General features: G+C 40.3%; 1 protein-coding gene across 1 annotated transcript in view; it reads left to right on the forward strand.

Annotated features, from left to right (window-relative positions):
- Positions 1-700: 700 nt before the first annotated feature.
- CUBN (cubilin) overlaps positions 701-21,681 on the forward strand; it is a gene marked incomplete at its 5' end in the record, with an annotated part of 138,717 nt that continues 117,736 nt past the window's right edge. Inside the window, 17 exons of the mRNA XM_084510519.1 lie at positions 701-819; positions 984-1,113; positions 1,456-1,548; positions 2,549-2,587; positions 3,376-3,477; positions 4,406-4,509; positions 8,055-8,181; positions 9,342-9,510; positions 10,324-10,455; positions 11,697-11,792; positions 12,336-12,457; positions 13,954-14,140; positions 15,745-15,863; positions 16,695-16,929; positions 18,004-18,185; positions 18,960-19,122; positions 19,321-19,511. Coding sequence (XP_084366645.1) covers positions 701-819; positions 984-1,113; positions 1,456-1,548; positions 2,549-2,587; positions 3,376-3,477; positions 4,406-4,509; positions 8,055-8,181; positions 9,342-9,510; positions 10,324-10,455; positions 11,697-11,792; positions 12,336-12,457; positions 13,954-14,140; positions 15,745-15,863; positions 16,695-16,929; positions 18,004-18,185; positions 18,960-19,122; positions 19,321-19,511 — 2,310 coding nt within the window. The remainder of the gene's footprint in view (positions 820-983; positions 1,114-1,455; positions 1,549-2,548; positions 2,588-3,375; positions 3,478-4,405; positions 4,510-8,054; positions 8,182-9,341; positions 9,511-10,323; positions 10,456-11,696; positions 11,793-12,335; positions 12,458-13,953; positions 14,141-15,744; positions 15,864-16,694; positions 16,930-18,003; positions 18,186-18,959; positions 19,123-19,320; positions 19,512-21,681) is intronic.

The following is a 21,681-nucleotide window of genomic DNA, read 5'->3' on the forward strand; positions in this document are numbered from 1 at the left end:
CAGCATGTGCAGTGAAGACAGCCTCCATATGCCAAACAAAATGCAGTCCTCTTGGTGTGTGATTGTCTTCTCAGCATCTGGGGACTGAGTCATTTTTAAGTCAGAGCAACCATATTTGGATAAAATTGTGTTTTTCTGTTGCAATTCATGGGATGCTGTTTGGTACTGCTAACTTGTTTATGTCATCTGCCCAATGAATTACTGTCTGGAAGCTTCTCCTTCAATACAAATATTCCTTGCCAGCTACTGTGGTTTTTATATGTTATTATTTTTGGGTAATAATCTAGGTTTTTTAGTGCTGCCAAATAATCTTTCCTTCTGCCATGTGGTGCAGCATGCAGGGACAGCAAAGCATTCCCATAGCAGCCAGCTATGCGTTACAAGTGTGCTCTGAGACACAGGGGGGCTCAGCTGCTCAAAGGTCAGAGACATGATGATCCAACGCATGCAGATTTTAATTAAATACCTTTCAAAGCTCCTGCAGCCAAAGGAGAAAAACGCACTGAGTGTCTAGATTATTTGCACACTGTCAATCTTTAATTAAGATACCTCAGATAAATATTACCCTTACTGGACAAGACAGCAGCATGGGCACCTTGTGAATAAAGAGCTGTGTGAGAGCAAAGGGCACCTGGGCTCTCAAAAGTACAATTCAGCACTAGAGGTTTCACTTCAATCTCAGGACAGCTGGCGGAGAGCAATGCTTTGGGCTGCTTCTGTTTCTGGGCTATTAGTTGCATTGTTATTACTTGCTGGATTGAGCTGTGAATCAAACCACTATGAAAAAAAGAGGCAGAAAAGAAACATTTATGATGAACAGTAAGTACCATTGCTATTATCAATTGCAAATGGATTTATTCATATGGTGGGGTTTAAGTGCCAGTAATGGGAACAGAATGACTTTACTGCATACATTTTCTACCTACTTTCTGGCAGATATGTGTAACTAAATTATCTTTTGTTTTTTTCTCGTAATACAACAGGCCTCGTTTGTCCTCAGAACAGGGTAATCTAGTGTTCCATGCTGGCTCCAGCAAAAATATTGAATTTAGAACTGGACCACTGGGGAAAATAAAGCTTAATGAAGAAGATCTTGCAGAACTTTTTAGTCAGGTGATATAGTTACTTCTCCTTAATGTGTCTTCGTTTCCAGTTTTGTACATTAGTAGTTTAATTTTCTTCAGAATTTTTCTTAGCAAATGTTTGATGTGTTTTGTATGATTGTTATTTTACATTTTTTCTCTTAGCACTCTAATATGAACGCGACCTATTGTGGACCTGTAAAGTAATCAATTTGTTACATAAAGTAATTAAAAGATTAAATTGTGCATGGAACAGAGCTCTCTGTATTTAAAGAGACTTTATAATAGTAATATTAAGCAAGAATAAAACTTTCCTAAGCTTTTAAAAAATCAAAGCTTGTTTTACATTTACCCTTTTTAAAAAACAATTTAGGTGAGAGAAAGTAACGCAGAGATTCAAGAACTTAAGAAAGCCAGTGGTGTCTCTCAGAACGTGTCGCACCAGGTTTCTCTGCTGGCTTCCAAGGTGAGCTGCACCCTCGTGTATTCCACCAGCATTCTGTATTTTCCATTCCCCAGATTAACAGAGTTGCCTGATGCATTTCAGTATTTCTCGGCTTCGATTCAGGGAGCTGGGGCAGAGTCCATATTTAACATCAGCTCAGAGTCTGTTTAACATCAGAGATACTGAACCGGTATCTCTGGAGACAATGGAAATAGTCCTGTAATTCCCATAATTTCCAATGACCAGGATTCTTTTTCTGTTCACTGTCTCCATGGACTATGTCCTCTAACATTTATGGAAGTGAAATCTCACTAAGTTGAGGCTATGGACCAAATATGTTCTTATACATGTTACCTAGATATTCCACTGCATGGGTGAAATGGGATGTAGAGATTTACAGGGGAAAGAAAATACCTGCAAGGAACTTTTCCCAGCTACTAAAGACTTTTCTCCAACAGAAGATGGAAATCCTTTAAGTGACTTAATTTAGTTGTCTTTTGTTAGAGTGCAGACATCATTTCATTATAGGAAAATATTTTATAGCCTGAGACCTCCAAGGGAAATTGTCCTAACATGTGTCTATGGTATTCCCTGATTCACGTTCTGCTTGCTATTTGTGGATCTAACCAACTGAGATATATTGAACCTTTCCTGGGCTTTCGGTGTACCCACTTCAGTCCTCAGTCCTTCAGATGGCTCATGAGCACCTGAGCAGTCCTGTTGGAATATTCATGTTCTTAAACACCCTAGTGCATCTTCACAAGACCGTTTTTCTTTTTGTAGGCAAAATTGGACATATTCTTTTCATAAGCAGTGATTTTCTGAACTGCCTAAAGGACTTAAATCCCAGTGAATGGGATCTGATTTGAACCTGACTGTCACCTGGTTTCACACACAAGCTATACTCCAAAGAAAGCACTTTGTTAGTCTACTGGCATCCAGCATGCCAGCCCTGAGACCAACACGTACCTCTGCAGTGGCTCTCATGCCAAGGACAACTTAATTTGCATTTCTCTTGCAGATCACAGATCTTGACAACAAACTTCAAAGCTTAGAGCAGGTGAGTAAATGGGAAAGAAAATGAAGATCAAAAAAGAAACATCTGACCCCAAGTAAGTAAGATAAGGTTACAATGATTAAATAGCTAAATGATTTCTTTCCTCTCACACACTGCTCAGGAAAACCTTTTCTGGTAACAGGAGGTTTAAAAAAAGCCAAGGTTTGTAAAGGAGGTGAAATACCCTCTTACAAAACATAAACTGTGTAGGAGCCTGCATTCCTTAAAGGAAAAACAATTGTAGACTGAAGAATAACAACTAGATACCAAGGAAAAATAAACTCTTCCTTCACTTATCTGTCAAGCCAAAGACTGAAGAATTTAAACTGGAGTTTGTGTTGTGCTGGAAATAGCTTATTTTCAACCATCAGCTGCTTCTCCATGAGCGTGTGACAAGCCACAGCTACTCCTGCCAGTAAAAGCAGTTGTCCGATGAGTCACCCATCAAATCAGGAAGATAAGATAACCAACTCTCCATCTAGACTCACTAACAGCCTGCCATTGAAGAACAGTTTCTATTAATATTTATGTCTTACAGAGCTTCGCTCATCCTAGTGCTTGCAGCCAGTCATCCTGTGTAAGATCAATCATACTAAGTCATATTTTTGTACAGATGTGAATGAAAGAGCTCAAAAGTTTTGCAAATTAACCTCACTGAAAAAGGTGAGAGGGAAAGAATGAAAAAAAAAAACCAAACAAACACAAAAACTACAACTTTGTCTTGAAAGTAAATGCTGATGAAAAACTAAATAAGAAGGAAGCTAATTGCCTGCTCTCTTGCTGGGTTTCAGTCTCTCCAGAGGAAAGCCTGCAGCAGCAACCCCTGTGAGAACTCAGGGACCTGCGTGAACTCATTGGATGGTTTCTTTTGCCTCTGTCCCAGCAACTGGCAGGTGAGTCTGTAGACTCCCTGAATGTGTGATGTGTGTTGTAACTGCAAGGATGTAGCAGAATTGTGACAAAGCACACCACTTTAAAATTGTTCAGGATGGAGTGAGATATACTGAACAGCAAAACAACCACAACAGAGTCATCACTTAGTTTAAGTGCAACACATTTGGTTCTCAACAACACTGATGTACACCAAGAAAATTGAAGCCCCAACCAGTGGGTCAGACCCTGCACTGCTATATGTGGGTGATGCCCCATGGAGTCAGTGATGCTTGGCAGTTTCCACAGCAGAGAATTAGTCTTTGGTTTTTGTTGAGCAGTGTGAACTGAACTGCATACCTTGCTGTTGAGCTTATGCAAGGGTATAGAGAGAATGAAGGAAGGGAATGGTGTTTATTGAAATCCAAAGTAAAACAAATGGGGGTGTAAGTAATCAATCCCATTCTGGGTTTTTGAAATCCAAAGACCTTCTTGGCAAAGGCTTTAATGGTGTTGTTACATACATTTGAAGATGGAAAATTCCACCTTTTTCTCAAAAACTCTCAGCCTGAAAATTGTCCCACTGAGACTTGTGTCAAAACTGATGTAGTTTCAGTCCTAACAAAACAGCATCTCCTGATAAGAACAGTTTGAAAGAAAATTTTCGGAGCCTTTTGCTAGGGAGTTGGAAAGTAGTGGGACCGACAGTACTAAGCTGTCCATATGCTTTCTGCAGACATCTGAAATATTTTATCCCTCATCTGACTGATAATCAGGGTCACAGAAACACAGCTGAACAATAGAGTGTTGTTATAATGTTTCATAAGAGAAGCTGTGTTGATAGCAGCCCGTGGTTTGTGTATGTTTGGAAACTATATTAAACATTGGCTCCATGGTTTGCTTCATTTCTCTGTTATTTGGAAAATAAACTGGTTTTCCATTTCATCTTAGGGCCTCCTCTGTTCAGTGGATGTTAATGAATGCCAGATTTATGCTGGAACGGCACTGGGCTGCCAGAATGGAGCCACTTGTGTGAACACACCAGGCAGCTACAGGTAACTTTTCAAAACTATACATAAAAATGCTGTATAAAACACTGCTATGTCTGTGCCATCTGCAGCACAAGTTCTAGTAACAAGTCTATGTAGTATCTATGCACTATATATCACCTCCTTTCAGTCTGAGAGGCCACAAAATCATTAGTACACTGTATAGATAAGCCCTCCACAGGCACAGATGCCCTCCAAAGCCATCGCTTGCTTCAGCACAGGAGCAGAGCTTTTCTCCAGCAAACTCTTTGAGATGCTGGAAACTTCCTAAGCATGTGGACATCAGTGTTCAGTGGCATCCCCAGCACGCTGCATAACTCTTGGAAATGCCTTCACCTACTCCAGAAATACCAGCAGCACTGAGACTGGAGCAGCACAAGCAACACACAGTGCTGTCAGATAGAAAGGGAGGAGAAATGCTGCCTGCAGCAGGCTGGCCAGAAGGGTGCTTGGGCACCACAGACACGAGGTTCCTGGGGCTCACCCTCCTCCAGCTGTGCCCAGTCAGAGGACAGTCCTTGTTCAGCTCGTTAAGAAACATGTTTCCGTTTACAAGGCAAGCCAGCCTGAACATCCTGAGTCTTATTTTCCATAGTGGCAAATAATCTGGTAAATAAATAACTTTCAGATATAATACAAAGCTCTCCCTGTGCAGTGGGAACAAGCAGGCTGGATAGCATGCCACAGCTTTCTTCAAAGCAACTTGTCTCCTGCTTCAGCATGAAAGCCTTAGCCCCCACAAATATTTGCTTGGTGTAACACTGCCTTACAGTGCTTTGTCAGTTCTTGGAGGAACTTCACAAAAGGGAAATTCTCATGCAGTGCTCCTCACACTTCAGCAGGAACACAGAGCCTGTTGAGATGTTACTGCGTGTGTAAGGCTGCCTGACAGCTTTTCTTTGATTTTAAAGATCTTTATAGCTTGCTTGCAGCTGTCCTCAATGCAAGACATTTATCAAGGAAACACCACACAAAGCAGCCTGCCTTTACTTATCGTTTCTTACTGTGCTCTGCTATGTGGCATACAGGTGTGTGACTAAATTAAGGTTTGAGGGAACAAACCGTCTGCCTTTTTCTCAGCTGCTTTCATTGTGTTTCTATGGTCATGATTCCTGAAGTTTGTTCCCCAGTGTAATTTTTACAAATTACCCAATTACTTCAAAGAAACTAGAACCTCTTTGTAAGTCACAAACATTGTGATATTACTGCTTTTGCATTATGCCCTCAGGATTATAGTTCAGTCCTTTCCCCAACTCCATTATACTTGTCTTCACAGACTCCTTTCACATAATGTCCTACTTATTTCTGTGCACTCCTCGGATGCTAAATCCATCCCTAAACAGGGTGACATTGCTCTTTTCAGCGGCTGTAAGAACATTGCTGCTGGTTTTTCTGGGGCCCAGCACCCCTTGTCACCCCAGTCCTGCTCTGGTGCAGTTACGTACACCAGTAGGGACTGTTGATAAAGAAAATGGTGATATGTAACTTCTCATAGACCTCAGGGATAACACCAGGTGAAGGACAGTGCTCAATCAGGTACTGTCAAATGGAGGGTAATGCAGTCTTCACTCCCTGTTCAGAGTCTTTACGTGCAAGCTTCAAGCTCTAATTCAGGAAAGCACAGAGGTATGAGGAAAAAGCAGGTATTCTAGAAATGCTTTCCTGATTCAGCACCTCAAAAGGACATGGCATCATTTGGACAAAAGGTCATGGGAATCCCCATGTCTATCAGACATTTGCATCGCAATCAGCATAATGGGGTCCTCACCAGGACACGAAGGTAGCAATGGGAGAGGACCAGGGCAGTGCCACGCCGCACTGCTTTGCAGTTTGGCCAAAGCTCCTTGCAGCATGGCCGACTTCTCAAAGCTGAGCAATTTCAACTGGGTAATGGATTAACCTTTGCCAGACTAGGCAGGAGACAGTGTCATTTTCTTTCTCCTTTGGAGCCTCTCCGATTGCCTTGCTGTGTCCTTTGGAGCTGAATGTGAGGCTCTGCATGTACTTTGAACGTTTGGTGGTGTTCTGCTTCCCTGTCCTGCCGACTCTCTGCTTGCCCAGCTTGAGCGACTGCACTTGCAAGATGATGTCGGTGTATTTGCTGTCTCTTGCATTAATAAACATGCAGTTTTACAGTACTGCGACTGCAGTTTTGAAGCCTGAGTTCACCTGGGTCGCTTGTCCTGGGTGCAGAGTTTAGTTATCTGCAATTGGCTTATCAAACACTTTTTCAGCTGATCACGTCGCCATGGCAAGGATAGCATGGCATACTAGTAAATTGCTCCAAGGTCCAGATCAGCTGCACTGGAATATCTGATTCAAACTGTGTAGGTAAATGCTTGCACAGAGGTGTTTTTATTTGGTATTTATTTATTTATTTATTTATTTATTTTTATTAGCCAGCTTGAAAGCAAGTGAACAGGGCCAAGTGAGTGCTATATGTCTCTGTGGGGATCAGACATCTCAGCACATTACTTGCATCGAAATAAGTGTCTCACCTTCATTTTATTAAAAGTTATCTAATTCATGGGAGTCTTTCTGCAGTTTTAATCCCATTCAGTTAGTTGTATTTCAGACTCAGTTTTTGTCCATGTGGAAATAAAGGACCAGAGAAAAGAGAACCATCACCTGATAGCCTAGAAGCTCCTGATTTCAGGTCCACTGTGTTTGTGCAATGCTGTGACTAAGGTGTGCCCTGCGGGATGCATCCCTTCAGCCTGCAGCTTTGTTCCTCCTACCTCAGCAAACCCTTGTGCTGCCACTGTCACCCCACAGAGTGTGAGGCTGCCCTGCTCCTTGCGATGGGCTGGGTGCAGGATAGGAGGGAATGGCCCTGGCTGGGCCACCTCCCAGGTGAGTGCTCAGCAGCAGGGAAACTGCTGCAGGGTTAAGAGCTAACACCACCATCTCCTGCAGTGGTGGAGGTTTAAAAAACAAACAAACAAACAAAAACAATAACAGCAACAACAAAAAGAAACTGCAGTGACAGCTGTAGCTTATACATCTCTGCTTTGGGATGGAGTGCAAGGAATGATGTCTGGACTGCTCTGGGGAGGTGAGTGGGGATGCTCCTTGTGTACAGACATAGATAGGAGATAAGCACCAAGCCTCTTGATGGCAAAGCAGTTTTGTGTATTGCTAGAGGTAGAGCTTTAGGTACCCAGCAACATATGAAGGTGAAAAGCAAAGCTAAGGTGCTCTCTGGCTGAAACGGGGATTTCCAGGCACATATTCTGCTGAAGTCTCACTTTAAATGTTTCCTTTTTCTTGGATTTGTGATTGTAACAAAAATCTGTGGATACTCCCGTGGGCCTGGACAGTCACGGATATGAGCAAGTCCCACATGGCTCTTCAGTCTCTGCTAGACAGGAGCCTTGCCTCTGGCTGCAGGATTATTAATGGGATTGTCAGTACTGCTAAATACACAGGGGCTTCATGAGGAACACCGTATAAATAAACACTGCAGAATATTATCTTACTATGGTAACACATGATCTTTAAGTGCTATATAGAAATAACATATTGATTTTTCTGTCTGCTTTCACCATTAGCTGCTCCTGTACTCCAGAAACCTATGGGTCTCACTGTGCCTCGAAGTTTGATGACTGCCAAGGAGGATCTGAGATGCTCTGTGAGCATGGCATCTGCGTAGATGCAGAAAGGGATCAGCCCAACAAAGTAAGGAACAATGTATAAGTCTCGTTATGCAAGGCAGCATGAACATGCAATAGATTATGCTGAGTACCACAAAACTGTGTAGCACTGAAAAGACATCGAGAAATGCCACTGCACAAAGAAATGCCACATAACCTCTCTGATGTCTCAAGGACAGCAGCAAGAACTGGAAATGCTTTGTGTCTTGTTAAAGAAACTTGCGAAAGTATTAGATCTACAATTACATCCATTGGGAGATTGGGAATAGTCTTTCAACAGTCAAAGTCTCATTTGAAATATCATATTCTTACCATTCATTACTTGGGGAGTTCAGGACTCAGTTGCTGGAATATTTTATTACTTAAACGATTCAGAAGGACAAACGTGGTTTTTGTTTTCCCTGGGAAAAGCAATACCTATGGAACACTGACTGCTGGCCTGGTGGCTGCTGCCTGTGCTTGGTGCTCTGTACCATCCATTTGACTCCATCACTGACTCCAGGCCTCAGCTGTCCAAGTGCCTGTACTGGGTGGATGCTAGCATGTACTCGAATGGCCTTCTGCAACAAGCCAGATAATTGTTTTTGGGACAAAATCCGGGTACAGGGTGTTCACTCCAAAGGCATGGATGGAAGATGCCAGCTTTGGCTCTTTCCGCTCAGAGCAACCCTCCAAAACTACCCTGGCAGGCTTCTGTTCCTTAGTGTTCCTATACACCCATGCACCATTCCAGCCACACCACATATTCTTTGTGCTAAAATGATTTTTTTCTCAACTTGTAGAAATTTCCACAACTCATCACTTGTTTTCTACCTATTTTTGTGGAGAAATCTTTTTCAAGAGGATTCAGTGTTGGCTTAACAGCATCTGCTCCTGTGTCAGTCAACAATAGCGTTCCCATTAGCTTTAATTGTACCAAAGCTAGATAAATATTGAGTCTGGCCATTAGTAAAGTTTAGAAGAGAGAAAATTGTTGTTAATGAGAATGTATATTTGCAACTTAATGTCATCTTTTCATATTATATAGGTTACTGAAGAGTTTGCATGCAGCCAAGCTGACTTCTGGTTGCTTACACTGATCTCTCTTGTATAGTTTAGAAGACATTTTATAAGATGAACTCTTGCCCTTTTCTTGGCTGTTCTTCTACCTGTCTTAAATGTGTAATGTGGTGTTTGCTGTGGCAGCCCAAGTACCACTGTATCTGTGACATTGGCTGGATGTCCCCTCCTGGCAGCCCTGCCTGCAGCGCTGATATAGATGAATGCAGCCTTCCCAATCCCCCATGTTCACAGAAACCGCCTGTGCAGTGCCACAACACACTCGGCTCCTACTCATGTGGCCCCTGCCCCACAGGTACCGTGTCATTGCTTGCTTTTATGTTGGGAGGGGGTGGCAGCAGGTAGTACTGGCAGTGTGTCATTCCCATATGGGAATGACTCCATGAAATGCTCCAGTCTGTATCCTACAGAATAAATGCCTACAGGTTATGGCTTATCTACTTAACACATAGATAATTTTACACAGTGGAGTCTAACGCATGATTTATCCCATCCTAAACAGGTCAGATCTAAACAGGTCAGATGAATAGCATTCTTGAAGTACCTATTTCTTTCCAATGATTTTACTGGGAGCCCAGAACAACTAGATTGGGATGGGTAAGACAAATCCTTCCCAGTGTGTGTAGGGTTAGCTTCATGTCAGTATGCCCATTGTCCCAAGGTAATATAAAAATCTAATTGTCCCTTCAAGCCATAAAACCTATGAGCCATCTTTCTGAGTAGGGTATGTTGTATGTATAGGACGTGTACATGAGGAGCATTTGAAGATTTAACCAGAGTTATAATAAAACCTTGCTGCAAATTTTGCACGTTCACTAGATCAGAATTGTCTCCTCTTTGGATTAAACTGTGTTTGATTGTGACATATCCACAATACAGTTAAAATAAAGCATTCTTATACAAATACCTTCACTTTGTTGTGTTTGTAACACATTTTGCAGACCAGTATTAATTATCATCAGTTATCAGGAGGACAGGTCTTCTCTTGTGTTATTGAGAGGAAATTCAAAAGGCAGATTTTTCTGCTTTAGGAGAAGCTCTGGTCAAAGCAGAAGATGAAAAAGTCAAGTGTTTTCTATTTTAATGTCTGTCCTGTGCTTCTTTTTAGGCTGGCAAGGAAATGGCCACAGCTGCCAAGACATTAATGAATGTGAAAGTAATAATGGAGGCTGCTCAACAGCACCAATGGTTCCATGTATCAACACAATGGGATCCTTCCACTGTGGACTCTGTCCACCAGGTAAAATAATGGAAGTTTTTGTTGATAGAACTATAGAAAGACTTAAAAGATGAAGATTTAACACATTTGAGCCTGCTTTATGATATACTTAAGAAGCTGTAGACTGGTTTTATATAAAGATTATCACATGCACAAATATATTTTTGTATTTTGTACAGTGCTATACTGTAATATAGGATGTAGAGTTCACAAATATTTAAACTGCTTCAGCTATTAATGAACATTTTGTAGAGTAGGTGTCTGTTGGTGCATTATTTGAAATGTGTTTCTCTTGTACTAGGTAGCCCCTTTTGGTGTTAAAGCTTTGATTTTATAAGGTACTTCCTTTAAAAAAAAAAATGAATGGGAGACAGGGATTGCATAATTATGATAGTAATCTCATTGTCTGTTTTAATTAAAACAGTGTCCTGTGTGCCATAAATCAGATGTATTGTCTGCCTTTAAAAAAAGGCTAGATAATTGTTTGTCACACTCCAACTGCTTTCTATAATGGCAGTGTTTCCATTGCAATACAGGTCAAACAGTGGAAGCGGTGACTTCTGTCCATGTAATTTGTGTTCTATGGTTTCAACTGCTTTACAAGATGCATGCAATCAATATGGGAAATACTAGCATGAAAAAGGGTTTCTAACTGACCTTCCGACTGCCATCTGAATGGTAGTAGGCTGCAGTTACCAAAGGCTCTCCATTACTGGGGGCTGAAGGACTATCAGCATGATAGAAACGTGGCCTTGGGTGAATTTTGGTGTGGTATAGTGGACCTCAGTTCTGGCTGTGCATTTGTTCCTCAGCATTTTGGTCCTACAGAGCCTCCCAAGAGGAGGCAGATGTTGCATTCGGAACCCAAGGGTAGCTCTGATATGCAGTGGGAAGCCCTGAGGTGGTTGGGGCTGGCTGTGTGCAGAACTGTAGGCAGGGCAGCACATGGTGGCTGAGAGACCTGAGCTCCTATGGACTCACTCTGACCTCACCTATGTTTGGGTAACACTAATATAATTCTTTTCTAAAATCACATGAGGATTTAGTTAAGATCAGAATCCATCCTTGCAACATAGGATCATAATAAATAAGCCAGGTTTTACTCCAGAAAGCTAATTTCTCTCTTTAGCTGCAAAGGCTGTGATTTTACACCATAAATTAGTGTTTTTTGTTTTTTTTTTTTTTCACCAGACGATTGTTTTTCTGCTGATGCTAAGGGAACATAGTTTGTTGCAGACTAACTAAGAGTTATCTCTGTACAGGTTATGAAGGAGACGGACGAACATGTACCCAGGTTGATATCTGCTCAGTAAATAATGGAGGTTGCCATCCAATGGCAACTTGTACCTCTGTTTCAGGTATGATGCTTTTGTAAGGACTGTAAGAACAGTGTGAATCTCAAGAAAATAGTCTATTTGAACCCACTTTGTAGCAAAATATTTATATTGCTACCCCTTCTCCATAGTCAGTTTTGCCTTGCCCAGAGGAGTTCACAGGCAGGTTGGCTAAAGTCAACAGGCCTTTCCACAGACATTGACAGAAACAGATTGAGGCTCCACACAAAAGAGCAGATTTCATCATAAAAATGTGGAGATCTTCGCCATTTCCTTTCAGTGTGGTTTCCAGTTTCATCTACTTTGACTATTTTTCTCCTTCCTATAAGTATTCTTTCACCACTTCCACCACTTCCCAGGAAGCTTACCTTAGACTCTCAGGTACAAAAAACAGGGATCTTTTCATGATCAGACCAGGCAAAGACCGGGGAAAGTACCAAAAGATCAAATAAGTTGGCATATATAAAGGCTCAGCTTCAAAATATCAAGGAACTGTCTTGTAATGTTTGGTACTGTCATTTTAACAAGGACTGAACTAGTCTCTTTGTTTTTGCCTGATTTCCCAAGGACTAATGCCATTTTGTTCCTGCACATCTGGGTACACTGGAAGTGGATATGGGCCAAACGGATGCTCTCCCCTCAATGATACCTGTCAGCTGCAAAACCCTTGTGCAAATGGTCAGTGCGTGGTAAGTGCTTGACTCCTCACAGTCTCCCTGCTGTGCTCAGGGAAGTTAGTACTGTGGATCTGAGGATTTTTGGTATTTCTGTTCTGGAAGATACTTATTATGATGATTTTGGAGAAATGTTAACAAATGGTAAATTTGTTGTTCAAATAGAGTCTGATCTTGTTTGTCCATGTTGTTCTACAGATATCCTTCTTTCGATGATTCTGGGAATCAGGGGGAAATGGGCCATATGATGTTTTCGCCTTTCCCTTTCATGATTTTCTGTTCTAAAGGAGATGATCCCCTCTTCCCCACTCCACCTCTTACCCTCTTCTGTGCATTCCTCACTCATTTCTGTGGGTACCTGTTGTCTTTTCGCTCAGCTATTTAAAGGACCTTTTGTGCCCAGATCTCATCTACTTTTTCTAACTATTTAGAAACTATTTTAGTCAGTCTATTAAAAGAAATTATGTACTCCCTCAAATTTATCCTAACATATAACTATAAGCAATCATGGTTGCAAACTATTACTTAAAGATAATGACACAGTCAGATAGTTCAGTAATGGGATTTTGATGCGTCTAATAAAATAGGGTACATCAGAGCTATATTTGGCCAGTGTAATGACAGATAAAATTTAATGTTAATTAAATACCAGGCAATGCAGATCAGAAAGCACCTTTTTATTTTCTAAAATATTATTGTAGCCTTTAATACACAGAAAAATCCTCTTCCATAATAGTGAAAATCTCTGTTCAGGACACAGAGGATGTGATCAGAGAATGTACAAGGAAATAAAGAATATAGCACATTGATTATGGGACATCAAAGCTGGCAGTTAGCATGTGCCATGGAATATCAAAATCTGCTTTAACTGTAAGAAGTATACCTAGAAAACAACAAATACAAGAAAAGAGGGCATAAGAAACTAAAACAATTACAGATACGGAAAGACTTGATTACAAGGAGTAGTAAAGGTCAAGACAAAAGAAATGGGAAAAAAGACAGGAACAATACGAAGAAGTAAGGGAAACAGTTCCTACTTAACATCCCTCAGGGTGAAAAATAAAGTAACATCCACATAACTACAGTGCAGACTTCTAAGAGAACAGGCTTGAGAGGAATGATTTATAAACCATTGTTATCTTGGCTTGCTATTTTTAAGTTTTACATAATATCATTAACTTGTGTCTAGGATGATCATTTCAAAACCAAGCAAACAGTTTCCTGAATGATTAAATGAATACAGATTTTGGGTTTCTAAAAAGTACCTTGAAAGAACTCTGCAAAGAAACAACTTGATAGAAACAGCAAACAGCTAGATAATCTGATTAGGCTTTTGGTTTATGTTGGTATTCACCACTTACCATCAAGGCCATTAAACTCCAAATGATTTATTTCTTTGTTCTTATATCTCCACATAAAGTAAGTGTAAATGTCAGTGTTTCTACCAACTGCATTGATTCTTCTATGTGATTCATGATCATTAAGTTTATTGCATTTGTTTATACCTGTAGGCAACGATCTTTGGATATTTCTGCGTGTGCAATGCAGGCTGGACAGGCCCTAATTGTACAGAAAACATTGATGAATGCTCTAGCAACCCGTGCCAGAACGGGGGAAACTGCACTGATGGGATCAACAGCTACACCTGTGAGTGCACCAGTGCTTGGACAGGACCACAGTGCCAGACTGCCCAGCAAGGTATGTCCAGGACACCCTCCTCTGGAGAAAAAGGCTAATGTTGGTGGACTACAGGTTCTGGTCCCTTGGAGTTAGAGTTTTCCACATTTTTTTCTTTATAGCTGCTTTGTTTAGCAATAGGAGAGGAACACTGGAGTTGCGGGCCTACTGGCTGTGACTAGCCTCCAGTTATCCTAAAATCAGATTGCTGTTCCTGATAAGTGGTCTGGTAAGCTGGGTAAGAAAGAGGGTTTGGTATAAGGGAAACAGATTTACAAGAGAATGTAGTAATGTTTTTCTTCTGTGCATACAATTTCATTTGTTGCAAAACTGAGAGGTCCAGATATTTTTAGTTAACATGAAAAGCCAGAAAAGGTTTTCAAAACAGAAATGTAATGAAAGAAATGTTATCCATGAAACTAGGAACGTGGAGTTTTACAGTGTTCCTACTTGTAGGATTTCTTCTGAATATGCATTCTTCTTTTTCTTTTGGGGGAGGGGGATTATTATGCCATTAATTTTGATTAAACAAAGTCAGGATAGCATTCCAGTGAGTGTCTCTGTGGCATCCATCTATCAGATGGCTCCTATGTATTGCAGACTGATGTGAAAAAAGCAGATTAACTTTTTATAGAATACAGAATGTTAAATTTCACTGAGCCACCATGAAATCTGATCTATATTAGAGCTACTTCAAGCTCTTTCTGCTTTCTTTATATGTATAACCAGTAATTTTTTGTTATTAGGAATATATATGTGGAAAAAATATTTAACCATTCAAAATGTGAAGAATAGAGAACCATTTTATATCCAGTGACAAATTATAATGTATCAGTCTTTCTTAGTTCTTATTCAAAGTAAAAATAATACATTCTATGATATGATAATTATGAATCTTGTTGAGAAATTGTGAGATGTTTTAGACGGACACTTCAAAGAAAATTATATTCTTTTTACCATTCCCTCATACAAAATACTTCATTTCAGTTCGCTGATAATTGAGTATTTCTTTGCTGTCAGTTGAATGTTAATCTACAGCTGCTTCTTGTATACCACAGCTGTATGTGCATTGTATTTTGGGTTCTTTATGGACATATTTCTCTGTAGCTGTTTGGGATTCCCAGTTCACATGGTCAATAGACCACGGTATATTATAAGAGGTGATATCAGAACCAGAAATCTGACCCCAAAGGATATATAAAACATCTGAAGGATACATTCTCTGATGCACGACTACTGGGAAAGACAATTTTATATCATGTGAGCTTCAAAATGTCATTTCAGTGTCAGTGGAAATTCTGAAGATTTTAATCCCGAGTTAGTCTTCTGGAAACCAACTGGTTTACTGATAGTTTTCTGAGACAGAATCAACAACTTTTGGCAGACTTCACATTTTCCTGCTGAAAGATCTTTATTCTTTTTCCAGGAACTACTTTTCTCTCAGGGAATAATTTTTCTCATTTTTTATGATATCATTCCACTTCAGAGGAAATTCTGAAGTCTTTCATAGAAGCATCTTTCATTCTTGTTTTAAATGTTCAGGAAACCAAAGCTAAAAGTTTGGTTTTGTTTAAGTTTTTACCGTGACAGCACAAATTAATCCATTTACTTTTCTGTTTCTGCAGCTTGTGGAGGATATCTTTCAGGCTCCAGGGGGACTTTCAGTTACCCAAACAACCCAAGCAGCCAGCGGTACGATACTGGGGTCAGCTGCGCTTGGGTTATTCACACTGATCCCAACAAGGTAAAAAAAAGAGTTCAGAATAAAGAAACCTTCATTCTGCAGGACCCCTCAGTTCATCAGAGCAAATGTGGCCATTTTCATGTCACACATTCCAATATCGTCTAACCTACATTAAGGGATCTATATTTTGAATATATTTTTGACTTTGCATGAGAATGAAATAAGTTGTTTTATAAACTAATGGCTGGAAGTGTTTTATAAAGCATTATATGTATGTGACATATCCTCAGCTTTAAGCCTTAGAGCCACTACTGCTGTCTTCAGTAGAACTGCATTAAAGCACATTGGCAGGGAATCTGAACTTACATAAAGCTGTGCGTGTCACTATTTATCTAGAGTAGGTTCATAATACACTGATTTTATATGTGCAAAAGAAAGATCACTTTTAAAAAAGAACGATCATTTTTTTTTTAACTCCCATGACAATATTTTCAATCATAGAAAGGATGAGAAATGTTAACTATCTGATGAGAAAGCTTCCATGGGAAACTTGGAATAAAGTATTATATGCTAAAGTTCAAGCCTTTCTAACTATACCATGTAGCAGACACAGGCAAATGATATCAATTATTAGTTTATAGGAATAATGCTGTTTCCAGATAACTTCCCTGTCCAAATTCTTTCTGATTTTCTCTCCTTTCTTTTGATCCTTAAGATTCCATAATATTTTCTTCTATCCCGGAATTTTTCAGGAAATCACATAATGACTCCAAAGCGAATAGATTCTCACAGCTGCATGAACAAATAAATCTTTCCTATGCAGAGTTACAGCATAAACTATTTTAGCAAATGCAAAAAAAGAGATTTTTTTGTTTTGCTACTTCCTGTTAGATTCTGCGTATTACTTTCCCGGTCTTCCAACTGAAGGCAAGTAATGACTGTAACTCTGACTTCCTTCAAATCCATGATGGGGCTTCAGCATCAATGCACATGCTGGGAAAATACTGTGGTTCCACACCTCCCACAGAGCTTTTCAGTTCCCACAACTCCCTTTATTTTTGGTTGTACGCAAATCACGCCATTACAGATGGAGGTTTTACTGTTCAGTGGGAATCTCGAGATCCTGGTAAGTTTGATGAAATGTCAGGTAATTTAATGTGTTCACAGCTTTGGAGCAAAATGAATGATTTACTTACTTTAATCAGGAAATGTTAAGAGCAATAGGACATTTTACTAGGGAATGAGGCTGAAATTTAGACACGTGTCATTTTAAGCTATTTAAACTCCAACTTTAGGCCTCTGCATGAATAATGTACTGCTAGTTTTTAAGGCTGCTTTTTGCCCCCTGTGAGGAATCCCCTATAGAACAGATAATCCTGGAGATGACATTCTTCTGATTAATTCTCTTTTCTCACAGAAGTTTCTAGTACATTGAGCAGGCATGTTACCCTTTTATTTCCACTGACAATTTACAGGAGGATAAAGAGGTTGAATAATGTTTTCCAAACATTATAGGATCAAACTGTTTGAAATTTAATTTCAAATTATCTGTGATGTTTTAGGTATGATTTGCAGGCTGTTACTGCTTGAATTCTTGGTAACACCACTTGTGTGATTCTGTGAAACGAGTCCTGGAAGTGCATTTCTAGAGATAAAGCCTAAATATATCTTGTGCAGCATCAAGCTCACTTCACTGTTCTGTACAGAACCATCTAGGAACAAAACTGTGCACTGGGTTGTGTCCTGAAAATATCAGAGAAAAAAAAAATATAGAAAATTCTGGTGGAAACTATTTCTTTATTTTAAGAAACAATAATTAAAATGTTCTTTTATTTTTTTTTCTTTTAAATGACATTGTTAGATATCATAGATAGCATAGTGTATTCTATTTTTAAAACAAAAGCTTTTGACCACTCTCCTAAAGATACTTCCATTAAAACTGTGAGAGAATCTTTCTTTTACAAAGCAGATGAGGAAATATATATATATATTTTTTTTTATAATTGAATTGTAAAATTAATTATAAAATGTAAAGAAAAAAGTAACCTGTTGGTTTATTTGTTTGTTGTTGTTTTTTGTTTGTTTCTGAATGTATTCTGAATTCCAAAGTGCTACCTGATCTTGAAATTTTTGACAATTCAGCTTTTGACCTGATGTGCAGTGTTAATGACTGTGTTGTTCCATGTTTCTTTCCTGTTAGAATGCGGTGGTGAGCTGACAGGTACTTATGGCTCAATAACCTCTCCAGGATACCCTGGTAACTATCCTATAAACAGAGACTGTTTCTGGACCATTTCAACCAGTCCTGGCCTCCTCATCACTTTTGCCTTTGGCACACTAAGCCTAGAACACCATGAAAACTGCAGTTATGACCATTTAGAGGTAAAGTTTAATTGTGGATTATGACATCATTTTATGGCAATGTTGTTGCAAAACAAGATATTTCAAAACTTTTTGTATGTACAGAAGTAGACTGTTTGAATATAAATCCTGGGTAGAAATGTTCATTTGTACTTAACTCCAGCCATTGATGCACTCAGATTCAAAAAGAGGATGAAATCCCACTCCACTGAAGTCAGTGGAAGTCCTACAACTAGAGAGGATGGGATGTAAGACCAAGCATCTGGTGGGAAGCTTTCACTTTCTTGCAAAGCTTGGTCTCCAGACTGCTAGCAGAATGTCAAGCCACAGAGGTTCAGCCTAAGTAAAACTATTACGGGAAGGTATCTAAGATTAATAGATTCCTATTATAGTGCAGTCTATGACTTGATGGGTGAGCATAGGACTTTCTCTCAAGTGAAAAGCAGTGGTTACAGAATTCACCAATGCCCACTCACAAGAATAAGATGATAGTTTGGAGTAGCATATATTCCATAACTGGTCCATGCAGGGGATGATTTCAGGGAAACACTTCAGCATTAGATCTCCTGATTCTTTCTTTCCCTTTCACAACCCCTTGATGACTCCTAGAAGAACCCTCACAGCTATGCTGGTAGGTCTATATCTTACTTTCTGTGTGTCTGGAGGAAACTTCATATGAGCTTCCACCATCCACGCTATCTCCTGGGCCCCTTTATGTAACTTTAAGAGTGTTTGTACTGTCCAGAGCTGGCACACATCTGATAATCCTAAACAGTGATCTATCGTTCTGTCTAGATTCGAGATGGTCTTCTTCCACAAGACCCTGTTGTTGGTAAATACTGTAGCACTGGATCTCCACCCCCACTCCAAACCACTGGTCCATATGCCTGGATTCATTTTCACTCTGACGACTCAGTTACTGATAAAGGTTTCCACATTGTCTATACAACATCGCCTGGTAAGTAAATTTCAGCACTGAAGTTTAGCCTGTGACATTCCCAGGATATAGCCAACAGGACATGGACATAATTAACATTTACTATTTAATAATACAGAAAGTCTCTTAGATTTGTAGTCATTGCTTAGAGCCACACTAAACTGGAAGAGTTCTTATGGTTGTGAATATTTCAACTAACATTTTGTGTTCTTAATATAGCAGATCCAAGTTGTGGAGGAAACTACACTGATAGTGAAGGGATTATCACGTCCCCTTTCTGGCCTAACCCTTTTATCAACAACCAACAATGTATCTACATTATCAGACAACCAGAAGATGAAAAAATATACCTCAACTTCACCCATATGGAGCTGGAGAGTCACAGCGATTGCTCATTGAATTATATTGAGGTGACTTTTCTTAAGCAGTTAATATGAAATGTTAATTACATGTGTGTACAAAGAAAGGCAGCATAATTTCTGTCTCAGGTGCCACTACAGAGACCGGTGTTAATCAAAGGATTAAGTATACCGATTTATTAGGGTCCAAAAGTCACAGGGGCTAAAAGAATGAAGATAAGAGAACAAGAAAATCTTCCTGCATAATACTAATGCTAATTCTTAATCAGCTGGACATGATTAATATGGAGTTTGGACCATAGGTAAATACATGCCAAATACAAGAGAAATAGAAATAATGGCACAGCTTCTATGAGGCATTTTCCAGTGCCTCATGGTGTTATGCTGAAAATTTGGTTTCAGTGCAGAAACAAAGCATGTGATTTACATATCAACAGAGCCCATCCCACCACCCCAGCCAGGAGTAGGGCAATGTGGGGCAGCCCTGAGTGATGGGCATCACACTGGGAGAAAGGAGCAAGCCAAGGTTGGGCTAGGATGTGCACTCATGGTTGGGTCTGGCTTGGGGATGCCCATGGCTGGGAGCTGGAGCCTGGCTCTGCTGCAGCCGTGATGGGGCAGGGGCTGACAGCACTGGGAGCTGAAATGGGGCTCTGGGCCCTAGGCAGAGTGGAGGAGTCCCCAGGAAAGTCTGGTCAGGTCCTGGTGGTGCCTTTGGGGCCTGACGAGCTCTGGTGGGATTTTACTTACCAGTTTGTGCCCAGTGTCCTGCCACCCCATCCCCGTGTTCCTCTGTGTCACATCCCAGCTTGCCATACGGCAAGACATCATAAATACCTCATCCTACATGGAATGGCTGCTCCTTAGTGCCGTCTGTACAAAACTGCAGTTGTACCTCAGGGAGATTAACAAACATAAAACCAATGCAACACCAACCCTCATGGCTAAACCAGGCGCAGGGAAGCTGGTGGCTGGTGGGGAGGCTCTGGAGGGAGCTGCCCTGGCCCCAGGCCCAGCAGAGCTAAGGCTGAGCTTACAGACGGCTATAACAGGAGCAGCATGGCACTGTGGGGCTGCACGGTTACGTGGCTTTATGCTTAAGCTCTTTCTGACCAAGAGCAGCATAGGCCCCTGTGAGCTCCCTTTAGTTAATCTGTTTTTAAAAGATTTGTTATTGTGCTAACATCGTTCCCGTCCCTCCTCCTCTAACCCAGAGACTTTGGTTGGAATGAAGTGTAATTAATTTCTGAAATGAGAGGGGAAGTGTGTTTAATGAAAACAGACAGCTTTTGTTTGTTTGGCCTGGTACTCCTCTTGCTTAATTGCTGGCAGAACAGCGGCTAAATTCACAGCAGTCAGAGAAACAAAACCATTTCTGTTAAATGCAATCAGTTTGTATTAATTCAGCAAGGCATTTACCTTCTTGTTTGCTGATCTGTCACAAGCAGTTCAGTTTTCCTGTATTTCTGTCTATCTCAACACCTCTTCCCCTTCCCTCTCCCTTAGTTTGCTCAGCCCAGAGCAGAGAAACACAGCCAGCATTTTCTGACGCAGGAAATGTGGTTATGAGTAAAGTACCGTGCTCCTTTCTCAAGGCCTGATTTTCCACATATACTTTTCTAAAATATTGTCTCATTGGGCTTTATGATAAAGATCAAGTAGGGAGATAGATTTTGGATGTTTAAGTTACTTTAAAAATCACTTTCTGACGATTGTTTTGTCACCTTGAAAAATTGCAGATTATTCCTATTCCTGGTGATATCAGGAAATCTGCAGTTTCCACTGAGCCAGACAGAGCTCACAAACACTTGCTCAGGGAAGGATGTTTATTCTTCTACTAAGGAAGGAGCAGCCTGGAACTAGGGGTCTGCAATAAGAAACTAGACACAATAAAACTTCTTATTTAAGAAAGGCTGTGACATAATGCTGCAGAGGTAAGGTGTTAGGCAAGCCAGCTTCTTCTCCTTGCCATCCTTCTAGCTGGCAATATGAGACATTATTCACATAGTTAGAGAACCTGTTACTTTTATCACTACTCACTGGACTTTATAAATCAAAAATATAAGCAGAAACAGGTCAAGAAAAAATGTGAACTCATGCAAACTGTAGTTCTGGAAACTTTCACTTCTGTATAAAGATCCTGTAAACATTCCAACACAAATTCTGATCTTTGTTACTCCCCTGTAAATCCAAAACGACTGTCACCTGGAACTTAGGTCCC

The sequence above is a fragment of the Aythya ferina genome (genome assembly GCF_964211825.1).
Source record: "Aythya ferina genome assembly, chromosome: 2".
Taxonomy (NCBI): domain Eukaryota; kingdom Metazoa; phylum Chordata; class Aves; order Anseriformes; family Anatidae; genus Aythya; species Aythya ferina.